A 25210-nucleotide genomic window follows, 5' to 3' on the forward strand; every position below is an offset into this window, starting at 1 on the left:
GTGAAAACAGCTTTCTAGTGTCAAACTCTGCACATACATCATTCTGCACAGTGAAGCTCAAACATCCAACTTAAGTAATAAGAAGAAAAACATATGGTTGAGTTGAGGGGGACTTTAAGATTATTACTGTGTCTCAATACGGATAGTTCTGTTAGTACACTTCCATGTAGTACACTGTGTACTTACTTGCATGGTGCAGGGTAGTGTTGTCTCAAATCGAATATGGCTGTTGTGCACTTACTGGAAATGACAATTGCAACATTTGACAGCATCCTCTCATCCTCAGAAGTTTGTACTCTGAGTCAAACTTGCCAAGTCCTCAACACAACTACCTGATTGTACTGTGACAAAATAGTCTCAATTTAAAGCTCTGTTACCACTTTTTTCCTCACAAAGAAATAACCTCATTGACAGAGAGATGAAGTAAACTATGTTATTCAGTCTGTAATGTAGCTATAATAAAAATCCAAACTGTTATGTAGCTTAATAAAATGAAATAAAATGTAATATAAACTGTTCATTTGAATACATTTATATTTATTGAAATGTAGTGATATCTGTACATATGGAGCCTCAGAGGCAGCTTGTTCTGTCCAGTAAAAACATGAACCTTCACTTTACATTCAGACAAACTAATGTGGCAGCTACAGTTGTTAGATTTCATCTGTGAGACCAACATTTATCTTCCAAAAGGATATATCAGGATTATATCATATAACAAATTGTTGCAGAGACGTTAGAGCCAGCGGTAAAGAGCTGCAAAGATCAGTTCATCTGATCCAGATCATTTTCTCCCCAGGATGACGATGCACACTGTTGGGCTGCTAGCAGCTGAGAGGACCGCAGAGTGTCCTGACGTCCCGAAAAATTGGGGACAGTCTTGAATCATGAGCAGTTGTCCCAAATCTGAAATCCTGTCCTGTTTGTCCTGAAAATTAGACAAAACCAGAGTTTTGAACAGCTATTAAACTGCTTACTGCCTACTTTGTGTTTAGTGCTAATTAGCAAATATTAACATGCTAACATGCTAGACATTAACATAGTAAGCACATGGATAATGGATGTAAATCGCTTTTCTCAGTTCAAGGAAAGTTTTACAAATATAAAATCTCCATGGATCAAAAGTTCATAATAGAAAGAGTCATAATTGACGTTGTTTGCAGTGCGAGGTGTCCTGTCAACAGTTTTACAGGAGTCTCTTTTACAATGGTGGTCTATGGGGAAAATCCTTTTTGGGTCGCAGGGGGATTTTTTGCTGCAATACTGCGAGTGGCCACTGGGAAAAATTGGCTGCAAGGCTGAGCGGCGGCGCCCTATCCAGCTCTTATTATACATCCATGACATAAAAATCCATGACATTATCACAATGTAAAGTCTATGGGCCAAGCGAGGTCTCACAGGCGAGGTCACAGGGGGAAACATTACTGTGCATATTCAGTGGGCCGCACAATGAGGAAGCAAACCCGGAAGCAAACCCGGAAGCTAGAAACTTTTTTTGACATATGCGCAAACCGAGCATTGGATTGAATGGGCACCATTTTTGGTTCAGTATCCAGCTCTTTTAATACATCCTTGGGAAACATCATTATGTTAGCATTGTCACTGTGAGCATGTTAGCATTGAGGCTGTGGTTAGCATGACATTGAATATCAAAGCTTATTTAATAATAATAATGTTAGCAACTAGCAAGAGCAATTCTTACACCTTACTCTTTTTCTTGTTTTTAGGATTTGAACTTGTTAAAATATTATGTTTATTTGCACAAGTTCAAATCTTTCATCATGGGGTGTGCAGATGTTATTAGCATGGTCAACTAAATCCCAGGTGCATTTTTGTATCTTAAGAAGGTGTTTTATTTTTCAAATTGTATGTAAGTTTTGAAAACTAATTGTTTGTCTTCTCTTCTATGTTGTAACAAAAACAAACTAAAGTTTGCTTTATTCCCTTATTAATTTCATTATTAATGTATAGTTGTAAATGTGGCACTGGGGTTACCGGGTCACATACAATAATAAAATGAGCAGGGCACATAACCACCCGTTAAATAAAAGGTATGAGCTGCTCGGGCAGGGGGTGGGGTCTGGGAGGATCAGGTGGGGTGGTCCACTGTGACTTTATTTCTCACTAGAGGCTGGCGGCAGGAGGATGGCAGGAGGGGATCACTTGACTTTGCTCTCCGTGCTGTCTCTAGCAGACAGAATAATGCATGACTGCTTTCAGAGAAAATTAGCTGAATTGTTTCCATTTTTTAAACTGGGTCCAGTGAGATGTGTGCGCTGTGATGAAGGTAAGACTTCTTTTTTTCTCTTTCCCCCTTCATCCCACAGCTTACTTCACTGGCTGAGTGACTGACTCCTGATTTCCATAATGGATCATTATGAATATTTTGATTAATTTTAATCAGGTGGAGGACATGGTGATTGGTTTTTTGTTTTGTTTTTTTTAACAGGCCAGTGACAAGCACATTGTGAAAACTGCTTTATTTTCACCATCACCTCATTATGCTAATTCATGCAGCCTAATGTTAAGTGTTTGTTTATTCAACACATACTTCAAAACTACTCAAACATGATAATAGCAAAGATAAATCTTTCATATTTATAACTCCCTTTTGCAGCTTCATTTAGATTTATATTCAGAACATTTCCTCTCAAAGGGTACCTAGGCCATCTTAGTCTAAAAAACAGTTGCAAAATGTGATGAGAATATACATATTTTATGAATATGGTGAAAATGATGAATGATTATAGTATTAGGAGACTACAAAGGCTCATGGTTTGAAGCTTGGGAAAATTAAATGTTTTCATCCTCTGAGATACATCTGCCATTTGGGAATAAACACTAATAACACAACCTCTTCACATGGATCAAAGCACAAGACAGAACACTTATTGTTTTTCCTGAAGGGCAGTGTGCAGCTAATGTTCAAGGTGATAAAACACAATGATTAATGTCATGAAGGAATTCAATTATGAACTTCAGACAACTGACTGCTGCCCTCAGAGAGTACAGCATTTTAGAAAGGGACCTCAAATATAAAGTAATTTATCATGGCAGTGCAGTGCAGTAGTGTAGTATGTGGTGCAGACCAGACTGTTATATTACAGAGTGTTTGCAGAAACAAATGATATATGAACTCTGCTGTGGCCTGACACAATAGATCATCATCTTCAGGAGATTCATGTGAGCGCTTCAAAAGCACGTTGGATTTCATTTGTTCGATGAGACATCATGAGACATTATCATCTTATTTCAGTCAACAAGCACATTTAACATCCATTTATCCATCCATTCATCCATTTACAATGGTGCTGTTGTGGAGAAATATTTAAAAAATTTTCAATAGGAATAGTGATTTTAGCTACTATGGTTAATGATGAGTTGTTTGAATCAACTACCAAGAAAAAATGGTGAACATTTTCTGCTTTCAGCTTCTCAAATGTGAGGATCAGCTGCTTTTCTTAGTTTTAAATGAATTTATAGTGCAATTTGAAGATGCCTTTAACCGAGACATTATTTGGCTCAATTTGCAAGGATGATGGACAAAGTAGCAGTCAAGCTCATTATTTTCTACAAGCTTGATAACACAAAATATAATGAATGTATAGACAATTGTGTAAGGCAAGGCAGAGGCATTCCATATATCATAGAGTGATGAGTGATGAGTGGCAAAGACAAACGCAGAACTTAAATGAAATGGTGTCAGAAAGGCTTATGTTAACATTGTGCATGACAGCCTTAAGGTAATAATGTTGTTGTCTGCCTGTGAACTGCTTTTGTGATTGAATGTGTCCATGGTCAGACTACATGAAGCCATTTAATATGCTTGCTAATATTCTCTCTGCCACAACAAAATCCTAATTATAATTCCAATCATAGATTTAATTGGCTGACATGTTTCAATTCTGCAATGGCCACTCAGACTGAGGAGGCTTACGGGAAAGTTCCTTCAAGGGCAAAGTGCCATCTTTCCATGAGATCCGCTAATGCAATAACCTGAGTGCTACATATTCGGATTACAGCTGTAGATTGGAGTGTAATGATGTTCACTGATAGCTTTTAATCAAATATTATCTGCCTAACAAGAGATGTGTGAAGTCTCACTGTTGGGGGTGAGCTGCTGGTTGACGAAAAACAGTGCAACTAGTGATGGTTATAATTATCTATTAATCTCTCTTTATTCAATTCATTCAATTAAATGTCAGAAAATAGTCCATCGCAGGCTGATGTCTTCCATTCATGTTGTCTGACCAGCACTCCTAAATCCAAAGATGTTGAGATGATATAATGATATAAAGCAGAGAAAAACAGCAAATCCTCACATTTTAGAAGCTAGAATGAGCAAATCTTTGGTATTTTTGCTTGCTGCATTGATAAAACATTTTGATGATGTCTTTCCTGTATGACATATAAGCCCATCATTGATATGATTCATTTTTCTTGATACAGTTTTCCCTACTCTACATTTGTAGACCATGTAATCTAGGACATTTTCTCCCTTCAGTTTCCTATCTGTAGAAACTGAAGTGAGATTATCATTCTTCCTCTGTTTGCATTTGTTTTTTATATCTCATCCATATCACTATACCCTTTTATCTATATTTGTCAAATCACAAGCTGCTCAAAAATATTAGCATCTTGTCTGAAAATCCTGCTCCCCTATAGATGAAAGAAATCATAAAATACTCACACAATCTCCAAGGATGGGGGTGGAATGGGTTAAAAGGCAGTCAAGAGTGGAACAGACTAATAGGTCATTTTACACATCTTCACCACTTCATCATTTTGTCACATCGCTGATGTTACCCTGCCTCTTCCATACTGCATGAACACACGCATGAATGAAACATGAGGCAGAGAGACATGTAGAGGAGTTTTTAGTTTAGAGAGAAAGCCTCAGGGCAGACACCAACACAGCACGTGCAAATAAAATATAATTCTTCTAGTAAATACTGAATCTCGAGGCCAGTGAAGCAGGTCCAGGGCATAAATGTGTCATGCCCCAGACTTGCCTATCTAACTCAAGAGAGAATTATTTGTCTTTACGGACTGCAGTACCTCGAGACAAACAGTGCAGTGCTGCAGAATTTAGGAATGCTGCATTACATCTGCATTATTTCCCAGCACAATGTTCAGCATGATGAGCTGCTTTTACCTTTGTCTCTACGTCTATTGTATTACCTCAAGTCAACATAAATCTCTTTCACACTTTTCACAGTAACAGCAGTCGTCAAATCACAGGTGAGTTGAAGAAATCAACTTTTTAGATGTAGCTAATCTCTTTTTGCAGGCACTTCAGTGTTCCGAGAAATCTCATTACAACCGTAAATGTATTCCAAATATCACTGCGTCTAGCTATTCTGCTGAGACAATCCAAGATATCCATTCACCGCCCATTTCAATTCAATTCCCCCTCTGGCCACTGAGGCGGAAATCCCAGCATTAAGTGTTTATTTGGGTGAATTTCGTTCTGCCTCGTGGTGGGATGTGCAGTGAGCGAAAGCCTTTGATCCTGTACGACCATGTGACAAGCATGACTCTGTTCACCGAGGGCTTTATCGCGGCTGCTTTTTCATTCTTTTTGCCTCGCCGCCATTTATCTCACTGGATGACATCCCAGATCTCCAACACGTACAATGAGAGTGGCACTGAGTGGGACTATCACTGGACCAAAGTCTCTGCTGCTGTAATTTAGTGTTCTCCTCAAGGTTCAATTCCTGGCCTGTCATCTGGCGGTTGAGTTAGAGCCCAGCTCACAGACACAAGACCTTCAAGGAAGCCGTCACAGGCTCCGGCTGAATGTCTGCTCTTAAAAAAATTATCTCTGCTTTCATTTATCTTTGTATGCACTGCATGCTTGGCTGGTGTTCCCATAATACCACAGATGATTTTCTTTTTGCCCCCAAGGATTGTTATTGCCTCTGTGGTGTCCTTGTCTGTACCTCTGTTGTTTTTGATTATATCTTCTTTTTCTATTTTTTCTTTTCTATTATGATTCTCACCGCTCCAACTGTTCAAGAACATTGTTTCCCCCTCACAGTCTCTCTAAATAGAAATTTTCATTTAATCGATCCACCTATTTAAATAATTTAGAATTGTGAAAGGCACTTACTTCACTCAAGCATAAGTCCTGTTTTCTCTAATGCAGCTGTAATGAAGAGAGAAGAATTATATAGATTGTCAGACTGATAGTCAGAGGGATATTTTTACTCTCTAATCATAACTGGGTGCTGTGATTCACTTTTTTTTTTTTTAGAATGTGTTCTGTTTTATCTGTTAAGTTTAGATCTTGTCCTACACTGCCAAGGAAAGAAGAGAGCTTAAGTGGTAGTGAACCTGTCTTGGATTATGAATGTGTTTTTAAATATACTTTATCTCTTCTCTTGTTTGAACAGGATTCCTTCAAAAAAAGGAATCAGCATGGCTGAAAATGACATCTCAAATCCATGAATGACTGGCACTTAAAAAATGAATATTTGTAATTTCTATTAAGCTTTTTTGGACCAAAAATGGCAAACTGTAGAAGAGTTTTTCTTTCTACATATGACTTTCTGCCAAGGAATCCTTGCCAGGACCACGTGATCGGCGTTGGCAAGAGCCGCTGCATCTACAAATGAACTGGGAGAGCAGTCTATGCAGAAGGAAAAGCTTTTATCCCCTGTGTTAGGAGGAGCAGAAAGAGGCAGAGGGTTGCACTTTTATTAGTTAAGGAACTAATGCGGCATGAGTGTAATTAATCTACAAGACATTTAACAACCTAATACACCCAAAAGACCCAAAAGCTGCTGAGAATATGAGTGCCTTCTCTACAGCAGAGAGCTGTCCCAACTGCAGCTCCTCTGCCTACCCAAAGGTGGATGTAGCCAAGGCAGTGATTTTGGGAATGGTGCTGGTGGTGTTTGTAGTGTTCGGGGTCCTTGGCAACATCCTGGTCATCCTGTCTGTGTTGTGCCATCACCACTGGCGCTCTGTGACACATTACTTCATCGCCAATCTGGCAGCGGCGGACCTGCTGCTCAGCTCAGCTGTCCTGCCTTTCTCTGCCACCTCAGAGGCACTCGGCAGATGGGTGTTTGGCCGGCTTTTCTGCAACGTCTGGGCGGCCCTGGACGTCCTCTGCTGCACTGCCTCCATCCTCAGCCTGTGTGTGATCTCTATTGACCGCTACCTGGCTGTCAGCTACCCTCTGCGCTACCCCGCCATGGCGACGGGGCGGCGAGGCCTGACCGCAGTGGCTGCTCTCTGGGGACTCTCTGCAGCTATATCTGTGGGCCCTCTGTTTGGCTGGAAGGAGCCCGACCCGGAAGATGAGACAGTGTGTCGAATCACAGAGGAGCCCGGCTACGCTCTGTTCTCAGCGTTGGGATCTTTCTATATACCTCTGGCCATCATCCTGGCCATGTACTGCCGTGTGTATAGTGTGGCAAAGAGAGAGACAAAAACACACAGGAAGGGCAGTAAAGGACAAGGAGTTGAGGTGGAGGGGGTGATGCTGAGGATACACAGAGGGAACGCTGCTCAGACAGGGAAGCAGGAGGATGACAAGGGGATGATGAGGCATAAACGCAACACCTTTACCCTCCCGAAGTGGCTGAAGTTCTCAAGAGAAGAGAAGGCAGCCAAGACCCTTGGCATTGTTGTCGGGTGCTTCATTCTGTGCTGGCTCCCTTTTTTCGTGGTTTTACCAATTGGTACGTACCGCCTGATGTCTTGTGCTTTTTAACTTGCTTTTTGTCTCTCTCTCATATATTATATTTTTATAAAAGATAAATGCCTGCAAAGCTTTTAAAAAACCCCAGAAGGTTGTTTAACAACACTTATTGCAGTTTTGAATGTATTTTCAGAACCTTTAAAGACTCTTCTGTCTGCAGCATGATTAAAAAGATTTTCAACATAATAAATTGCGAGTCTGCTCTTAATGGAATAAAATACGGCAGTAACATGAAGTGACATCTCGTTTTGTAAGGTGCATCAACAAAATTAAAAGGTTCATTTTCAGGTAGACTTATCTGTATTGTTTACATTACATTATCGTCACATTATTATGTAAGGTTTTTTATTTTTCTCCCATTGGTTAATATAAGAGACACAGATTTAAATGTGTTCAAATAAAAGTGTAAATAATTTTAAAAATAACTTTAAAGAACAACCTAAAAACCAGTTAAAAATCTTGTTTTGGTAACACACACGATCCATAGTAAGTCGTTAATAAGACATTAGTTAATGATGAACTAATCATGAACAAAACATTAATATACCTTTGTAAATGATTAATTACTGTTATGTTAACATATCACAAATATATTGTAAGCAATCTATAAATGATCAGTTGATTATGAAATATTCATCAACAAATCATTAGTAGATGATTAATTAATGTTGTATTGATATATTATGATTTATATTATGAATAATGTGAACTTTCAAAGCGATTATAAGAAGAATTGACTATACCTCTTCTGTTGCAACCTCAACCTCATCATTTACAAGTGCTTTTGCATCTTGTAAATGATCTGTATATGTAAGTAAGTTATTTACAAACTTTTTGAAAGCTGTCTAATTGTAAATTGAATTTGTTAATGTACCAAGGCGTAGCACCAGAAGCACCTGGCTAATACTGGAAACACAGGAAAGCTGGGGATTGAAATCAGTGTTTTTACCCTGACTGTAAGTTATTTGTAAATATTTATCCACATAAAAACAAATTGTTTATGAATTATTTGACAATGCGTTGTTCGTATAATATAGTGACATAATTTCTCATCGCTTTGAAGGTGATTCATAATATCAACAAATCATTAATCATTGACTGATGATTTGTCGTAATTAATTAATCATTTATAGATAATTTACAACATATTTGTGATATGTTAACATGGCATAAATTAATCATTTACTGAGGTATATTAATGTTTTGTACATGATTAGTTCATCATTAAGTAAATGTCTTGTAAATGACATATTACTAGTTATTGTAAAGTGTTACTCTTGTTTTTGCTGACCTCTAGTGGTTTAACTTGCAGTGGTGTAGAGTAGTGTACTCCAGGTTGTTTTGGGACACTGTGACATCACTGGTGGGTGTGGTTACAGGTGCAGCAGAGCATACTTCTGACCACACCCAACCATACTCAATGGGCCTCATGCAAGAAGCATTAGTACAAACATATTTGTTCTTAAAATGCACATACGAGTGAAACAAAATCAGTTTGATTGCTTTGTTTTCTATTGGAATGTCCTAACTAGCCGTGAGCAATACAGTCAGTCAGTCGCGTCATTTTGAGCTGAACTTTTGTTGGACGCCGTGTTTCTATTTACTTCCTGAAAGCGCTGTAGGACACTGTGGGCCTAATTCACTAATATATGCATAGAAATGTTCTTATTTTGCGCGCAGAAAAAGTGCGCACACAAAATTACCGTCAGATTCATGACACATGCACACCGGCCGATTTTGTTCTTACCACTGTGTGTGTTAGTGACTCAGAATCTTTCAAAATTGACAGACGTGTGCCCTGCTATCGGTAATTAGCATGCTACCACGCCCCCCATTTCTCTATATAAGGAAAGCTCTGTTGGCGCAGTGCAGCAGTGGAGAGAGCTGTCACTCTCTGCAAAGAGGGCCATGGTAAACATGTCATTGGCACAACCATTTGGAGCCCAATCATGAAACCTGTATACAGCCTGCGAAGCTGTTGCACCACTACCACACAGTACGTCCATAGCAAAATAAAAAATTGGTAAATACGTAGATCTGTGGAATTGATCTAAATAAATCTCTACTGCTGCGCCAGGTGTGCATCGTGTTTCGTCTCCGTCCACAACAGGCCGTGATGTAGTGAAAGCAGAGCATCCCTCCCTGTGCCACTGCTGAACTGTCAGGCTGTGAGGAACACTTTTAATGACAATTTTAATATATTAATAACTTCATTACATTTATGATGATGGATTACAACGTCTTAGCTATTAATTTTACAATTAATCAATAAATTGTGTATGTTAGCATTTTCATGCTAGGCCCAATGCTTTTTTAAATAACTGTGGTTTAATATACTGTTTACATTGAATAAATATCGACTATATCATTTTTTAAGACTGTGGGACGTTTATGATTTGTGCGTACTCATGGTCTAAAGCAGTTTTAAATTCGTTTGCAGCGTAAGAACTAATTCAGGTAAGAACATATTGATGAATCACGGATTTGTGCTTAAAATGTTCGTATACATGGTTTAAGCACAGATTTGTGTGTGCGCACTGTGAATGAGGCCCAATATCATGGACGAGAAACGGCTGATTCGTTTAGTTGAAATGAGTTATCTCTATGATACCTCCTCATTTCACTACAAAAACCTAAATAGGGTAGCAGCTGGCTGGAGGGACTTAAGTTGCTATTGGCTATATTGTATGTCATTTCCAGTAAAGAAACATCTAAATATATCAATATAAAACATGTGTACAAACATAGGAAGATATCAAGTACTCACCCATCTTTTACTTGAGTGGTTATGCCTCCAGTTTGATCTCGAGTTCACAGCTGTTAGTTCTTATTTTCCTCTTATTGTTTTGTGCTAGAACAAATATACGAGAAAAATAAGAAAACATTTCATGCATGAGGCCCAATATCACTAGCCCTGGATAATAAAAACATTTGAATTTTGATGCTTCATACAAGTTAACATCTTTGTTTGGCTTAAGAAAAAGTGTCTCAAAATCTTCATAAAAACAATAATAATAATAATAATAATCCAGACGGACAGAGGAGTCCTTGAAGAATTTGAAAATACTTTCAAAACAGCAACAACAGCTGTTGTTTGACATTCTGAGTTTTTGAAGATCACCTTGACTTTATCTTTCAGAAAAACAGGTGCTTCCAGTGACTCTGTGACTTGACTGCGATGATAATACATGAGAAACTGGGACTACACGGAAGTAAAGCTTAAAATGATTCAGTTGCTGATGTTCTTGAGGAAATTGTTTATTCTCTGAATCTAAAAAGGGATTTTCATTATTCAGAAATTAATTGATGTCGTAATGAGTGCTATAATGGTTGCTGTGGCCTCCTGTGTTATGAAATATTAATTAGAATGTTAGCAGAGCCAAAATTGAAAAGAAATTAAATCATTTTATTCTGCTGTTGTAGTGAAACTTCTCTGTAGATATGAGCTTCAGTTAACAATGTCAGGAGTTTCAGGAAAAGGTACATGGCCTTATCTTTAATAAATGATACTTCTATTTTGTCAGTCAGACTCTGATGCTGGGTCTGATGCTGATAGCGGGGATGTCATCATAGATATAAGAAAGGACAGAAACCAACCTTTGTGAAGCCTAATCTACAATCTTAATTGCTTCTGGAATAACTCTTATAGTTTGACTGCGATAAGTGATTGTCAGCATGGACCACTGTGTATTTAAGGGTAATAGTCTGTCAGCAGTTACCTCACAGGTCACAGATGGTGAGATTAATGCTGAAAAGTGTGTTTGGTTACACAAACTGTAATCTTATTAAGGGAGAGAGTAGTCTATTATACAAGATGGAGGAGACGTTGATGGAATACATCATCTGGGCAAATAATAAGCCATAATATGTGTCATCTTTTTTTGTTGCCAGCATGTACATTCATAACCATCCATATGAAAGACACAGTGTGTAGCCAAATGTAAACAAAAGGGTCGCTCTGTAAAACACTGGAAATTGTTGTCTCTCATAAATTGATTAACAGGTCTTTTAACAGGGATAAATGCTGCACAAATTAAGTTATTGTAGTTTGACAAAACAATCCTGACTCAAGGTCCACTTGCTTCCTTTTTCCAGAACTTTCAACTGTATCACACAGTCTTTCTCAGTGGATGGAGTTTGCTCAACTGGATCTGTTGACATGTGAGCTCAGTAGCTGTTATAATTTCATCAATAGCCCTTTTAGGATTTCTTGTTCATGTTGAAAGCTCTGGGAAAAGTTAGTAAGTGGACCTTTACTGAAGAATGAACTTTTATGTTTAAGTGATTATAGTTTTTCAAATATGAGGATTTTTTGCTTTGCATACACTGTATGTCATGCTGAATAGAATATCTTTGGGTTTCTGACTTTTGGTTGGCTAAAACAATCAATTTGATGACATCACCTGATGCTCTTAAGGCTGCAATATGCATTTTTACTATTTACTTGATAAATGTAAGATTAATGATAATCTATAATTATAATCTAATAATTAATGATAATGAATAATCCTACATGTAACCCTAATTTGCATAGATAATGTTTGTAAACACAGAAAACTTATATTTATTATATATATTTATATGATTAAAAATACAGATTGAACCTTTAATATGTAGCTCTAACTGCAGCCCTCCTGTGGTTTAGTACTGTAGCTACAACTATTGTGATGCAAAAGCTGTTGAGGCCTGAATCATTCTTATAATGGTGCTTGATGGTATGTTTTGCTTTATGAACACAACATCAAGCAGGACCTTCCTCGTTCCCCGCCATGCCACAACTCTGCTACTGGAGTTTCTCATAAGGGACATCAAGAAATTCAATTACAAGCAGCCAAATAGAACAAATAAAACACCACAGTGGAGCAGAATGGGCTTCTGCTGTGGGATGAAATTGAATCAACCAAACTATTGCTCCCTCCTATGAAAGCTATTATAGATAACAAGCATGAGGCTTAATGGGCTGTAATGCTAGCAGGCATCCTCAGTCCCGCCATAGCCTCCCAAGACAGCCAGTCATCGGAGAATAGTTATGCATTTCAATTGAGACAGACCTTCACGGCTCACAGCGCAGCACTCATTCAAGCACTGAGGCAATGATAGTCTGAGATTCCCCGACTGAGGGTTTGAAAAACCACTGAATTTTTTATTTTGTATCTTTCCTGCGGTCTTCAGATGGAAAACTTGTTTTGTGCTAAAGGACTTAGTGGCCGCCAGTCTGACAGTGCAGCTGCAATGCTGGAATTATTTGTACAGTATTACAAAGCTCATAAAATGAGATGACTGTTGCTTATCAAAGGCAGCATTTACAAAAGCCACTGTGGCATTGCTTTGGTAAAAGAACATCGGTTTTGCAACATGAAAATCAAACCTGTGACTGGAATTTAACAGCTTTTATGTTCTCCAGAAAGGAGGCAGATGTTTTCAGTCTGTATGCTGTGCTTGGGGCAAGGAACAACTGAAGAGTGCATTTATACAGCACAGAATGTTGTCACTCATCAAGAATAATTGCAGTTTATTACAAATTGGATATTTTTTTTATCAAATTGGATTTTTGAAGCTTTGGTCATCATAGAAGCAATTTTTTTCCTCTAGATCCTGTGGTTCAAGACAAATCAGTCTATGCCTGAATTGATTTTCTGACATTGTTTTTTTTACAAAACACTTTTTCTTGCTACCAATTCTACATCTAATTATCACATCATCTCGCACATCATCAGTGTGGTTGAGCCCCCCCTAAAAGTTATTCTTTTATATTTTGATCTCTGAAAATGTTTGCCTAATTCTTAGAGGTGTGGTTTATTTTACATAACTGTAACAACATATAGAAGGTATGTGCACATATCGACTCCAAGCCAAATTTAATGGCATTTCACTAATAGGTGTTGCTTCATTAATATGATTAATTTAAAGGTGTCCTGTGGAGTTTTCTTGTAAACAAACAAAGTTTCTGTTTAAATTAAATGTTACTCACCTCATCGAATGCATTGTTTGTCTACATAACATCCAAAAAACATGAATGGATTTCCTCACTTCTAAAACATTTTCAAAGAATTTGTTTAAACCTGTATCGTTTACATCCTTGCTGTTAGCACGTCTTCTTCTTCCCCTGTCTTTGCTGGTGCATCGCTGTGTTTTTTGGCACGTTACTGCCACCTATAGATCAGTGGAAGAGCGTGAAACCATTGACAGGAATGTGGATCATACCACTCATGTGCATGAGTGTCCTCATGCATGTTTACAATACAAACAAAAGAATGACCCAGTCATAAAAACATTGCTCAATAGCACTTCAAATATGAAAGGGTCTTCCCCAAACTGTTGCCTCAAACCTGGATCCACACTACTGTGTGAAATCGCCTTGTATGCATGTTCAATGGAATTAAGGGGCCCAACAATGAAAAAACAGCCCCAGACAAAAAGTATATGTGTACATACTTTTGATCATTGTAATGATCAGTTACTCAGTGTAACACAGATGCCTCGAGTCAGAGTAGTTTGAAATTTTGTACAATTCATTCATTTTTATAAAAGGGCTCTCCAAGTGCTTTCTATTTCTACTTGGGACTTGAGGTATTAGTGCTGTGTTTGTGTGTTTTCATTCCTGTATTTATTTGTGTCTGTTTGTGTTCTCTAGGATCCATCTTCCCATCCTGTAAGCCATCTGAGACCGTATTTAAGATAACCTTCTGGCTGGGTTACCTCAACAGCTGCATTAACCCCATTATCTACCCATGCTTCAGCCAGGAGTTCAAAAAAGCCTTCCTCAATGTGCTCCGTGGGCGCTGCCTGAGAACTGGGGCTGCCAAACCACAGGGACACATCACAACCCATTCCTCCAGTCCAGGCCCAACGTCGAATACCTTTGTTCTCTCAGCGCAAAATCATGTCACTGTTTCCTCATGGGGTTGCTGCAGGGCGCTATCGACATCCTCGTCATCTGTCTGTGGTCCAGGTCAGACTCAAAGTGCACAAATCCAAAGTAAGAGTTTGCTGAAGGCGTGGTGTTTCTCAGCAAGTCAGCCTCCCATACCACAGAACCCCACGAGTCACCGATCAACTAAGGTCTTATGCCTTTCTCTTGGAGTTACAGGAGAGGCTGTTTGAGCAGCATGTTGAGATAATTTGTCCAGAGCATCCAATCTTGTATCTTGCCTCAAGTAATCTCTTACATATGACTTTTACATGTATATAGAGGCATCAAAGTATATGGTCAGCCGATAGTGACTTGCAGTCAGAAGATAACTCTGTTGCCTTAAGGCTGTATGCAAGTTTCAAAAACATGATTTGGGAAAGTTAATGAATAATATTTTGTCTACATCAACAACCACTGCTGAGCTCCTCTTGAACAGGGCACTAATGTTAAAATGTTCAAGAGGAGCTGCCCAGTGGCCAGAGAGAAGAAGTGTGAAGTATGTGTGTGTATGTGTGTGAAGTATAAATGCACAACAGGAGACTTTTGGAAAAAATCCAAACCTTTTTGGAGAAAATGCCAAAAAAAAAGAAAGCCAGAACCTCTTTTTAATGCAAGTATGGACACTAGGTTACTAGGGATTACCATCAGTGCTTGGAAAAGAATAAAAGAGCTAATAGAATCTTATTGAAATGTCATTATAAAAAAAAAAAAAAAAAAACTCCTGGGACATTATTTCTTTAAACACTAGTGGTATTTCTGCAGATTGCACGATAGCCCTTAAGGGGCAAGATACTCATTAATCCTGGCATAATTAGCATTCACTGACATCTCTGAAAAAGTGGAAGCTGGTGTTGTAGGATGTGTGTTGTTCTTACATGTGTGATCTCTGTTTTAAAAGGGATTTAATTTTGAAAAATCTATCATCACAGAGAGAAAACGTTATAAATTGTGAGATATCAGTTGATCACATATACAGGGAATGGGATAAATAATAGGAAAAGCCTACAATACAGTCTAACATGAAAGCCCCTCATTCTACTCCTCTGAAGCTTTGAATGTTCAGATGTTGTTGAGCCTGTAACAAAGAGCTGTTGAATCAATTTGTAATGTTTGACATCATCGCTTGTGGTGTTGTTGAATAAATGAAAAGGTGTCAGTTGTTTTTCTCTCAGTCTTGGTATTTGTGACTACTGGTCTTCTGCCAGCACAGCTCTCCTGCATTTTTACTGAGTTTTCCAAACGCAGTTGCATGTCTGACCTCTCATATCTGTTCATCTGTAACTTATACATCTGTATGTTGCCTTTAAAGCGGCATTAATTGATTTTTTGCCCCTAGGGGGCAGAAGAACTGGATAATATTATCACCAGGATTCTATTTGTTGACTTAAACTCTCCATTTAACACAGCTTCACTGCAACAAGCTCTCCTAGCTGACTGTGCCTGAGCCTCTCTGCCTGTTTATCACTAACTTCCTGGCAGACAGGAAGCAGCATGTGAGGCTGGGAAAGCATACCTCCACACCTCTGACCATCAGCAGGACACCACAGGGATGCATGCTCTCCCCTCTACTGTCTGTATATGAATGACTGCACCTCCACAAGCTCCTGTGTGAAGCTCCTCAAGTTCCCAGGTGACACAACTGTCATTGGTCTGATCCAGGATGGGGACGAGTCTGTGTACAGAAGTGGTATGGTTAACATCCTGGTGCAGCCATAACAGCCTCAAGACAGCAAAGTTGATAATAGACTTCAGGAGAGCCCCATCCCTCCCTCCACTCACCATCAACAGCACCACAGTTGCAGATGTGGGATCATTTAAGTTCCTTGGCACCAGCGTCTCCAAGAATCTTAAATGGGACATCAACATAAGCTGCATAACCAAGATGGCCTAACAGAGGATGTTCTTAATGAAGCAGCTGAAGAAGCTCAACGTGCCACAGGCAGTGTTGATCTAGTTCTACACTGCCATCGTCCAGGCCATTCTCATATCATCCACCACTGTTTGGTACAGTGCAGCAACCAAACAGGACATTCAGAGGCTGCAGCGCATCATTCATTCAGCCGAAAAGATCACTGGCTGCAAACTCCCCCCCCATTAATCAGTTGCACTCCTCCAGAGCCAGGCAGCGTGCAAAGCAGGATCACCTCCCCAGCCTGGACACAGACTCTGTGAACTTCTTCCCTCAGGAAAAAGACCCATAAAAACGTCCACCAGCAGACACAGAATCTGTTGCCTTACTAAATATCTGAACATCCCTCATTTAATCCCTGCACTTGTCACTTTCGTATATTTCATCAAAGTGGACTTTAGATTGTACATTGCATTCAACCTCCACAGTTACATTATTTAATTATTTATGCACATGTCACATTTAATTTAATTTTTGCTCCTGTCACTTTCATATATTTCATACACTTCATTTCTTTGTCCGCAGCACAGTCCATATTTCCTTTGTACTGTCAATATTTAATTTCAAGTTTTATATCTCATTTCAAAGCTATTATTATTCCATTCTGTAGATTTTATTTTTTTAATTTAATTTTAATATTTGTTTATATCATTATTTATATTACCTTACTTTTGTTGTATTTCTATTCTTCTATGGTGCATTTGTAGGAGCTAACACCAAGACACATTCTTTATATGCTTGCATACTTGGCTAATAAAGGAGATTCTGATTCTGATCCCATATAACCATCCACCAGATGAATGAAGGTCTAATATCCACACCTTTTAGCTCTGGTTTGGTTCCTGAGAAAAGTATCTGACTCTTCAGCTGATAAATGCTCCTCTGTGTTTGTCTGCAGTTTAGTGCTGGACTGGTCGTATACAGAGGGTGAATCACAGCTGCTGGAAATGTGGTTGATGAGAGCAATGACATACAGCCATACACTAAATGTGTCTTAAGACCAAAACAATGAGCTAAAAGAGGCCAAAAACCTCTGTAGAGTTGCAGAGTTAGTGAGTCTTTTAAAGGTTTCACTATGAGTGAAACCTTTCACATCACATACAGTCATTTGATTGAGCTGTTTATTTGTGGAGCTTTAAATCTTACTTATCTTAGTGCCCAAGGCTGAAAATTAATTCCCACTTGTTGTCTTATGATGGATGGAAGGACATTACTGTGGAGTTTCTAGTATTCAATTCCCCAAAAGCAGTATAACCACGTTTGTGATGTATAGGAGGTGTAGAAAATAAAAATATGACATTATGACAAGGAAGGATAATAACTTTGAAGAAACTAAATCGCTGCTACAATAGAAGAAACAAAAATTATGACTGTAACCTTTAAAATAAAAAGGCTGTAAGATCATCATGACATGTGCCAACACAGACAAGAGGACCCTCAACAAAAACTGAAAGGGCAATTGTGCTGGATTGTATTATACTTTATGAACATGTATGGTGTGCCAACCCACTCTGTGTTCTTATTGAAATGAAGTGACTTCATTAATAAGCTAAGTAAAGCCTACCATTTCACACATAATCCAGAAACAAACATCATGCGGTTCAGTGTCAAGATAATTTGAGCATTTTGTTGATAAAACATGTCATAAATATTGATTAATAGCTTTATTAATATCATCCAAATATTTGTATTGGCTTTTTAAATGCAAAAACATTCAACTCATACAATCAGCAAGACCACAAACAACATCCACAAGATAGAGAGAAAATAAAAGCAACAATGATAAAACAATAAAAAAAAAATAAAAATTAAAAAATACCAGTTATTACACATATTACAGAGATGTCAATCAATTAAGTCATAATCCTATGTTTCAGTGTCTCTAGTGGGGAATTCCAAGTCAAAGTAGTCCAAAAAAGGCTGCCAGACCCTATAAAATCCCCGTGATTAATAGCTTTAAAAAGCATGTTTTGGGTGTCTTATCTTTTTTTTTTTAAGTTGTCGCTTCTCCTTAGCCATTAATCCTTTGCCTCCTGCTACGAACAGAGTTGTTTTTCTTTCCTATGCTTGGATTAAAGGCATTTTTCCACCCTGCAGACAGCATGGCAGTGATGAATACCTGAGAATGCTTATCTGAGAAACGCAGAATGTTGAGGGAATTTCTAGAAGACAAATGATTTGTCATCTCATAGCCATCTAACTACAATAAGAAGAGTTTCCTTATTCTGCATTACTGTACGGGATTTGTACTTTAACCAGGGCATTATGTAGCTGTTCAGGAGGATAATGTCTCTGTTTAAACTCTGGTAAACTCTGTAAGCTCCCAGGCTTCACATTATTGTAGACACTAAACTGTCTCAGATACCTAATAAACATGCAGCTCTTGTTTTCAGAGATTATGCAGCAAAACACTTAAAGTCACACTGCATTAGGCAACAAGTAGCAGAAGGATGTGTTGACTTTTCCTTAAAGAGATACAACTGAATGTAATCAAAATGATATATTGGTAATAAATACCATGATATTTCATGTTTGGATATGTGTCACATTTGCATAATTCTTTTAAATTTTCATAATCTCTGTTTCACACTTACTCATGTAAATCAGACAGAAAATGTATTTCCATCTCCAATTACAATTTTTCATGTATGGATGTGTCAAACCCACACACGCATGTCATTCTTGCATTTTCCTGTTTTTCTAAAATACATAGCTTTACACTGCAGGCACCGTCAGAAATCTTGGAAATTCATGATTCAAAACTCAATATCAGTGCTAGAGAGACTCTAACAGACGAAGAATCATCAAACCTCTGCTTGCTTTTCTCTCTCCCTCTCTCTCTTTCTCTGTCTGTGTGTTTGTGTGTGTGTGTGTGTGTGTGTGTGTGTGTGTGTGTGTGTGTGCAAAGAGCAGTCGGCCGGTGTTGTGCCTGCTTCCATCAGTTCAGATATTAATTATGGAAATAGATGCATCCAATTCCTATTAAACATGCAACTCTCATTTTCAAAAAGCAGCACAAGATTTGAACAGTGGTGCAGCAGCTATCTAGACACCCATTACTGGAAAGACAAGTTTGTTCTATTTAACCTAAATCAGTTGACTTAGCAAAGTGATGTTTCATTACAAACGGCATCATGATATATAATAGTGCTGAGCAGCGAGTGAAACAGTTGACGAGAATTGTAACTGGCTCGGGAAGTCAGAGAGGTCTTCATCATTTGCGATGAGGAAAATATGGTTTGTTTTATGTGTCAGACTGGAAGACGCCTCTGAAACTTCTTCTGAGAGTCTTTGTTTACAGAACTGAAGTTCTGACTGAATGACTGAGCATACATATGCAATTTTTTTGACACTTTCAGAGGTGTTACCATCCCCACTGATGTAATAGTTTGTAAAGAAAAGCAACAGAAAAGTTTTCTATCTACACCTGCTTAAATTACTTAAGGAAATGGAACCATTTCATATGCAATGCATGTAATCTAGTGTAATGTCATAACACAGGTGCTTGCACTGATGTGCTAAACTGAGTCGCCTATTGGAAATGTAACTCTTGACATTAGTGTTGCTATTAGATTTTCTAAAATTCCCCAGTGTTGTTTACTGAAATTATTTTCTGTCTCACTGAACACTGAAATGATATATCATAATATTAGAGGTGAAAAATTCTGTCAGCCTGCAGAAATTAAATTGGAAAGTTTTTATGGCTCCTGAATTATCTGTTCCAAATGCTTATAAAGTTTTGGGCAAAGGCCAAATGACTTCCCAAATTTGCTTCCTATTGAGCAGATTCTAATATTTACTTGGTTGAAGGGATTGGACAGCAGCTGTATAGAAAATCATATTATGACAAAAATAAATTAGAATAACCCTGCAGTTTTATTTGTTTTGCAAGAAGGAATTTATGTCCTTCCATCCTAGTCAACAATCAGAAATTCATCTCCAGCCTTAAAATACTAATATCTGTAATATTTATTTACCATTTATTGGAAATATTTAATGAATAAAATGACGCTCAAGTAGACAGTTGCAGTAATAAACCAACAAAGAATTATCACTAACTCTTCAGCTCCATGCAGCTTTTTAGCCTCTTTTAGCTAATTGTTTTGGTTGTACAACACATTTACTGTGTGGTTCAGTGTCACCGCTCTCATCAACCCCATTTCCAGCAACAACAGGCAGCTGTTTTCAGCAAAACATCTCCGATAAAGCTACTATATAATACCTGCCCATCACCAAACAGAAGTCAAACAAGGTAAGCGGCTAGCTAAGTGGAATATTTACTGTAGCAGAATTTCCAGGAGTCGGTAGAAACCAAACCTGAGCTAAGAGGAGGGTGAATATTGGATTTAAATTCATCAGGCTAATGCTAATGTTGCTCCATGTCTGCTGGATTTGTAAAATGTTTGCTAACATGTTCACAATAACAATAAAATGCCAGGGCTGTGTGTCTGTTAGCTCGTTTGGAGTTCTTCCAAATGTTCTGCCCCTTAGTGGCCAAACCTCAATTAATGCAGCTTTGAACGTGCAGAGAAATGAATACTCACATGTTCCAAAACAAATGTTATTCCCATTGTGGTGCTCATATTATTTGTGAACAAACACTGACAAAACGCTATAAATAAGCTCAGATGAAAGCCCCTACATACCCACTGTTCACAGGTGTTTTCATTTTTCCTTAATTAGTCCTCCTCTCAGGACTGTATGTACAGATGGAGCTTGATTGACACATGACATTCTTATTGGTAAGTTAAATTTCTAGGCACGGCTCCTCCAAACTTCAACCTGAGCAGAGGTTTAATCAACCACAGTCAATGAAAACACCTGTGCGGGTCCGCAGGTCCTTGGAGCTTTAAAAGAAGAACAAAACCGGCAGCAGCTCCATTATTACTGAAGCAGACACTGCACCCGCAGGCACACTGCCAGAGCCAGACTGTGACTGAACAGTGGTATGAACAATTTTATTGATCAGTAGATTTCAGCTTTGCAATGAAATGCTTTTATTGCAGAAGCTCAAGAACATCAAAATGTTTCTTTCTCCCAATTCACTTCTTGCTTCTGAGCAAATTAAGGCACACAATGAAATCAATACAAAAAAAAACACAAAAGACATATTTAAAAGACTCCACATATATAAATCATTCTAATTATTTACCTCTCCATAACACCTCGGTGTTCAGTTGCATTTGGAATTATTAGAGCTCATTGTGTGTGCATGTGTGTGGACTCAACTGATGTGAATGTTGGCAGCCATAAATGAAAATTAATTAGAAAAGACTTAAAGCCTTCACATACGAGAAGGAGCTAATGCCATGTAAGATGCATTTCATGGTCATGTCACTGAACATTTGTTTTAACAGCAGTCAGCTGCAATCTGGCACAGTGATGTCTCTTTCCCGGTCCATTCCAGTTGCTCTTAAATTAATCAAAACACCTTTTATATTTCAGCTAATCTCACAGCGCCTGGACATGAAATCCCTCTATTTCGCTTCAAATTTTGCAGCTGTCAAATTTTAAATAACATTATTCACAGTATCTGAGCTGGGTGATGGACTTGTGGGTCTGGTGGTGGTAAAAATGAGGCTGTGGTCTGTTTTATAAGCACAAGACATGTTGAGAATCATGTTCCTGAAAGGAAGACTGGGCTTGAAAAGGTCTGGTCAGCAGCCCCATCTCGTCCTGTAGTGTGTACAGAATCTGGACAGCTTAATGGTATAGCAGCAGGTTTTGTATAAAGTTCATGACACGGCATGAAAATAATGAGCACTTCATGTGGACCTTTTCGTTCCCCAGAAAATCACAAGAAAAGGAAAAAGAACAAAGCAATAACGTGAGGTTAAGTTAGAACAGAATGTGGGATGCTTGGATTCATTTTAGGCTCTTTTCTTCGATACACCTGTTATCAGGTCTCCAAGTGTTTAAAAGCATAATCTTGATTTTTATTCATCAATTTATTTTAAAAAATATGAAAATCTTTAAATAATCTTGTAAATATTGTAAATCAATTTGTTTCTATAGATATTTCTATACTTTACTCCGTAGTAATAACTCATAGTGTAATCTGTTTAAATCTAAGCTAAAAATAGCTGCTAATTGGTGCAAAGGAGCAAGTTGAAAACCTTTTACAACAACCAGATTTTGGGTGGAATATCACTTTAACTAGGACCACAAGCTTTCCATTGCCTTAACTATATAGACTAACTTAATAAGCATAATTCCCACATGCATTAGCAAAGTGATGTTTCATTACAAATGGCAATGAAACATCCCACATACATGAGCATTTTCTCATAAATTAATAATAAATGAATGATAAATACAATTGCATATGAATCTAATATACAGGTATGCATATTGTCATGAAGCGGCCACTAGAGGGCTCTATATGACATTACTGTGCAGGAGAAGGACCCCTGTGGTAATATACTGTAGCTTCTGAGTCAGATCCTATCTATGAAAATGTACCTGTGGGCAGAGCACACACCCGTGAAACATCATGATATACAGTATATTTAATCATTTCATGGATGGAGAATACATGAGGCTGATCGTTCCTAATGAAATTACAGGTGAGCAAGAGTTTGGCCTTTAACCATTTTCCTGTTTAAACACATAATTATGCTTTTCATTTAAATCTCAAACTGTTCACTCATTATGGTTTTTTTTTTCTCACTTATATCTTTTTTTCACACATTTTTTTCATGTGCCTCTGAGGAAGGCACATGAAAGTGCTTCTGAAGTCAAAGAATGCTTTTATGTCAAAAATAGTTTTAATTCATTACAGCGCAGTGCATGGCAGATTTTTGCTTTTAATTCTCTTGGAAACAGCTCTGGTTGCTTGATAGTTGGTTACCACCTTTTATTACACATTTTAATTCTGCCCAATTTTGTACAAATTCAAAGTGGATATTAATTAATTACTGTGTTTTATTATTGGTAGTTAATGCATGAACAAAAAAGCAGCAAAAGGTGTGCCACAGATCATCCAACCCATCACTTTTCATTCATCTACTGAATAGAAGGAAATCCCATAAGAGTATTTGTCAGAGGAATCAAGAAGTGGTGAGTGAACAGCATGTCAACACTGCCACCTAGTGTAGTCACATTTAATTCACCCCATCTAGAAGTGATATACTGCATGCAGCATGTCGTAATAACAAGCCATTTCCACCCTGCTGAAGTGTTTTTGAGGCAGACCTACTTGTTAAATTGTGTCTGTCCTTCAAGGATTCAGTGCATTATCCATCTGTTATCAGTTCTACAACCTTTTTGACCTGTTGAGGACTGCAAGGTGCTGGACTCCATAAAGTGGGGTATTTGCTGGACATGTGTATCACAAGCTTTACAGACAGGAAGACAAACACATTCACACCAGCATGCAGTTTAGTCTTTCAAGGTCACCTAACCTGCAAAGACTGTGGAAGGAAGAACACTTGAACACTGAAAGAACAAGCAAACTGCACACAGAAAGTCTCAAGTTAGAGGTCGGCCAGGTTGGGTTCGAGACAAGACCTTCTTTCTCTGAGGTGACAGTGTAACCACTCATCTACCGCACTGCCAACTCTACTAGAGGTGGAAATAATCACTCACTTTGGAGTAAGAGTACAGTCTAGACCTGCTCTATGTGAAAAGTGCCCTGAGATGACTTTTGTTGTGATTTGGCGCTATATAAATAAAAAATGATTGATTGATTGATTGATTGATTGATTGATTGATTGATTGATTGATTGATTGATTGATTGATTGATTGATTGATTTGAAAGGTTTCGTTCAGTTCAAAGACTGACTATGTAGATCATTTTATTTTTCTAAGCTAAATGATCACATCACCTCTCATAATGCTATGATGTTGCAGTGCTTGAAGCCCTGTCTTTTCTGCGGTCAGTCTGTTGCTGGTTCACTCAGTTTAATGTAAAAATGAAGCCCTCAGTATGCTTCAAACAAATTGCTTGTTAGATCATCTCACACGGTCTAAAACCAGTGTTCCTAACAGTTTTTGTAACGAAACAGACAATCCAACAGTGACTGGGCAGGTAAGTGGAGGAGTGAAGTTTGATTTTCTCTCTTAGCTCTCTTGTTTTATTCTGCACACAAGTACTTCAGTCAATTTTTGTGTGGACGACCGAGTGCAACACCATGAGTGCCTTCAAGGAGAGACTCAAAATTTATACGGTTCATCAAGTCAAGACTAAAAGGAGGCTAGGAGGCCTATAATTGCAAGCTTTTTGCCCCACTTTCAAGTGTAGCCATTCAGAATGAGCGTTAACACTTGAATGTGGTCAACCTATTTCATTTGAAGCATACTGAGGCTTGGAGCCTGTGTAAAAACTGGTCTGTGTTATCGGCTCCAGTTTTCATTGTCTCTGTGACTTTCAGTCTTTAAGTAGGGTTGCTACAACAAAGTAAAATGCTGCATCACAGCTGAGCTGAGGATACAAGTAGAGGTCCAATGCAAAAAGCTATTGATTTGGTAAATGGTTCAGCTAAAGGACTCTGTTAAAGATTAGTTTGTACATACACTGAGCACCTCTAAACTCTAATTTATGTTTCCTTCAAAGTGGTCTAAACTTTCTCAGAGCCCCAAAGCCTTTACCGAATATCATCACTGTCATGTTTGTCTACAGACAAATTCAAACAATAGTAAAATTAAAAAAGTGAGATTTTGTTTTCAGTAGTTAAC

General features: G+C 38.2%; 1 protein-coding gene and 1 long non-coding RNA gene across 4 annotated transcripts; one reads left to right on the top strand and one right to left on the bottom strand.

The window, feature by feature from the left end:
• Positions 1-620: 620 nt before the first annotated feature.
• Positions 621-13818, bottom strand: LOC122968577. Its single transcript, XR_006398845.1, has 3 exons — positions 13683-13818; positions 10479-10562; positions 621-928 (listed from the first exon to the last, which is right to left on the bottom strand). It is a non-coding gene; the product is annotated as an uncharacterized LOC122968577 (long non-coding RNA).
• adra1ab (adrenoceptor alpha 1Ab) lies at positions 6403-18710 on the top strand. 3 transcript variants are annotated; one of them, XM_044333927.1, is made up of 3 exons: positions 6403-7691; positions 14346-14492; positions 18658-18710. In XM_044333927.1, exons 1-3 carry the CDS (start codon positions 6794-6796, stop codon positions 18708-18710), a joined length of 1098 nt encoding a protein of 365 aa, XP_044189862.1. In that variant the 5' UTR covers positions 6403-6793. The 3 variants fall into 3 exon arrangements, with proteins under 3 accessions (XP_044189862.1, XP_044189863.1, XP_044189861.1); XM_044333928.1 differs by having other exon boundaries at positions 14346-14486; XM_044333926.1 differs by lacking the exon at positions 18658-18710 and having other exon boundaries at positions 14346-15738.
• Positions 18711-25210: the final 6500 nt, after the last annotated feature.

The sequence above is a fragment of the Thunnus albacares genome, chromosome 18, assembly GCF_914725855.1.
Source record: "Thunnus albacares chromosome 18, fThuAlb1.1, whole genome shotgun sequence".
Lineage (NCBI taxonomy): Eukaryota > Metazoa > Chordata > Actinopteri > Scombriformes > Scombridae > Thunnus > Thunnus albacares.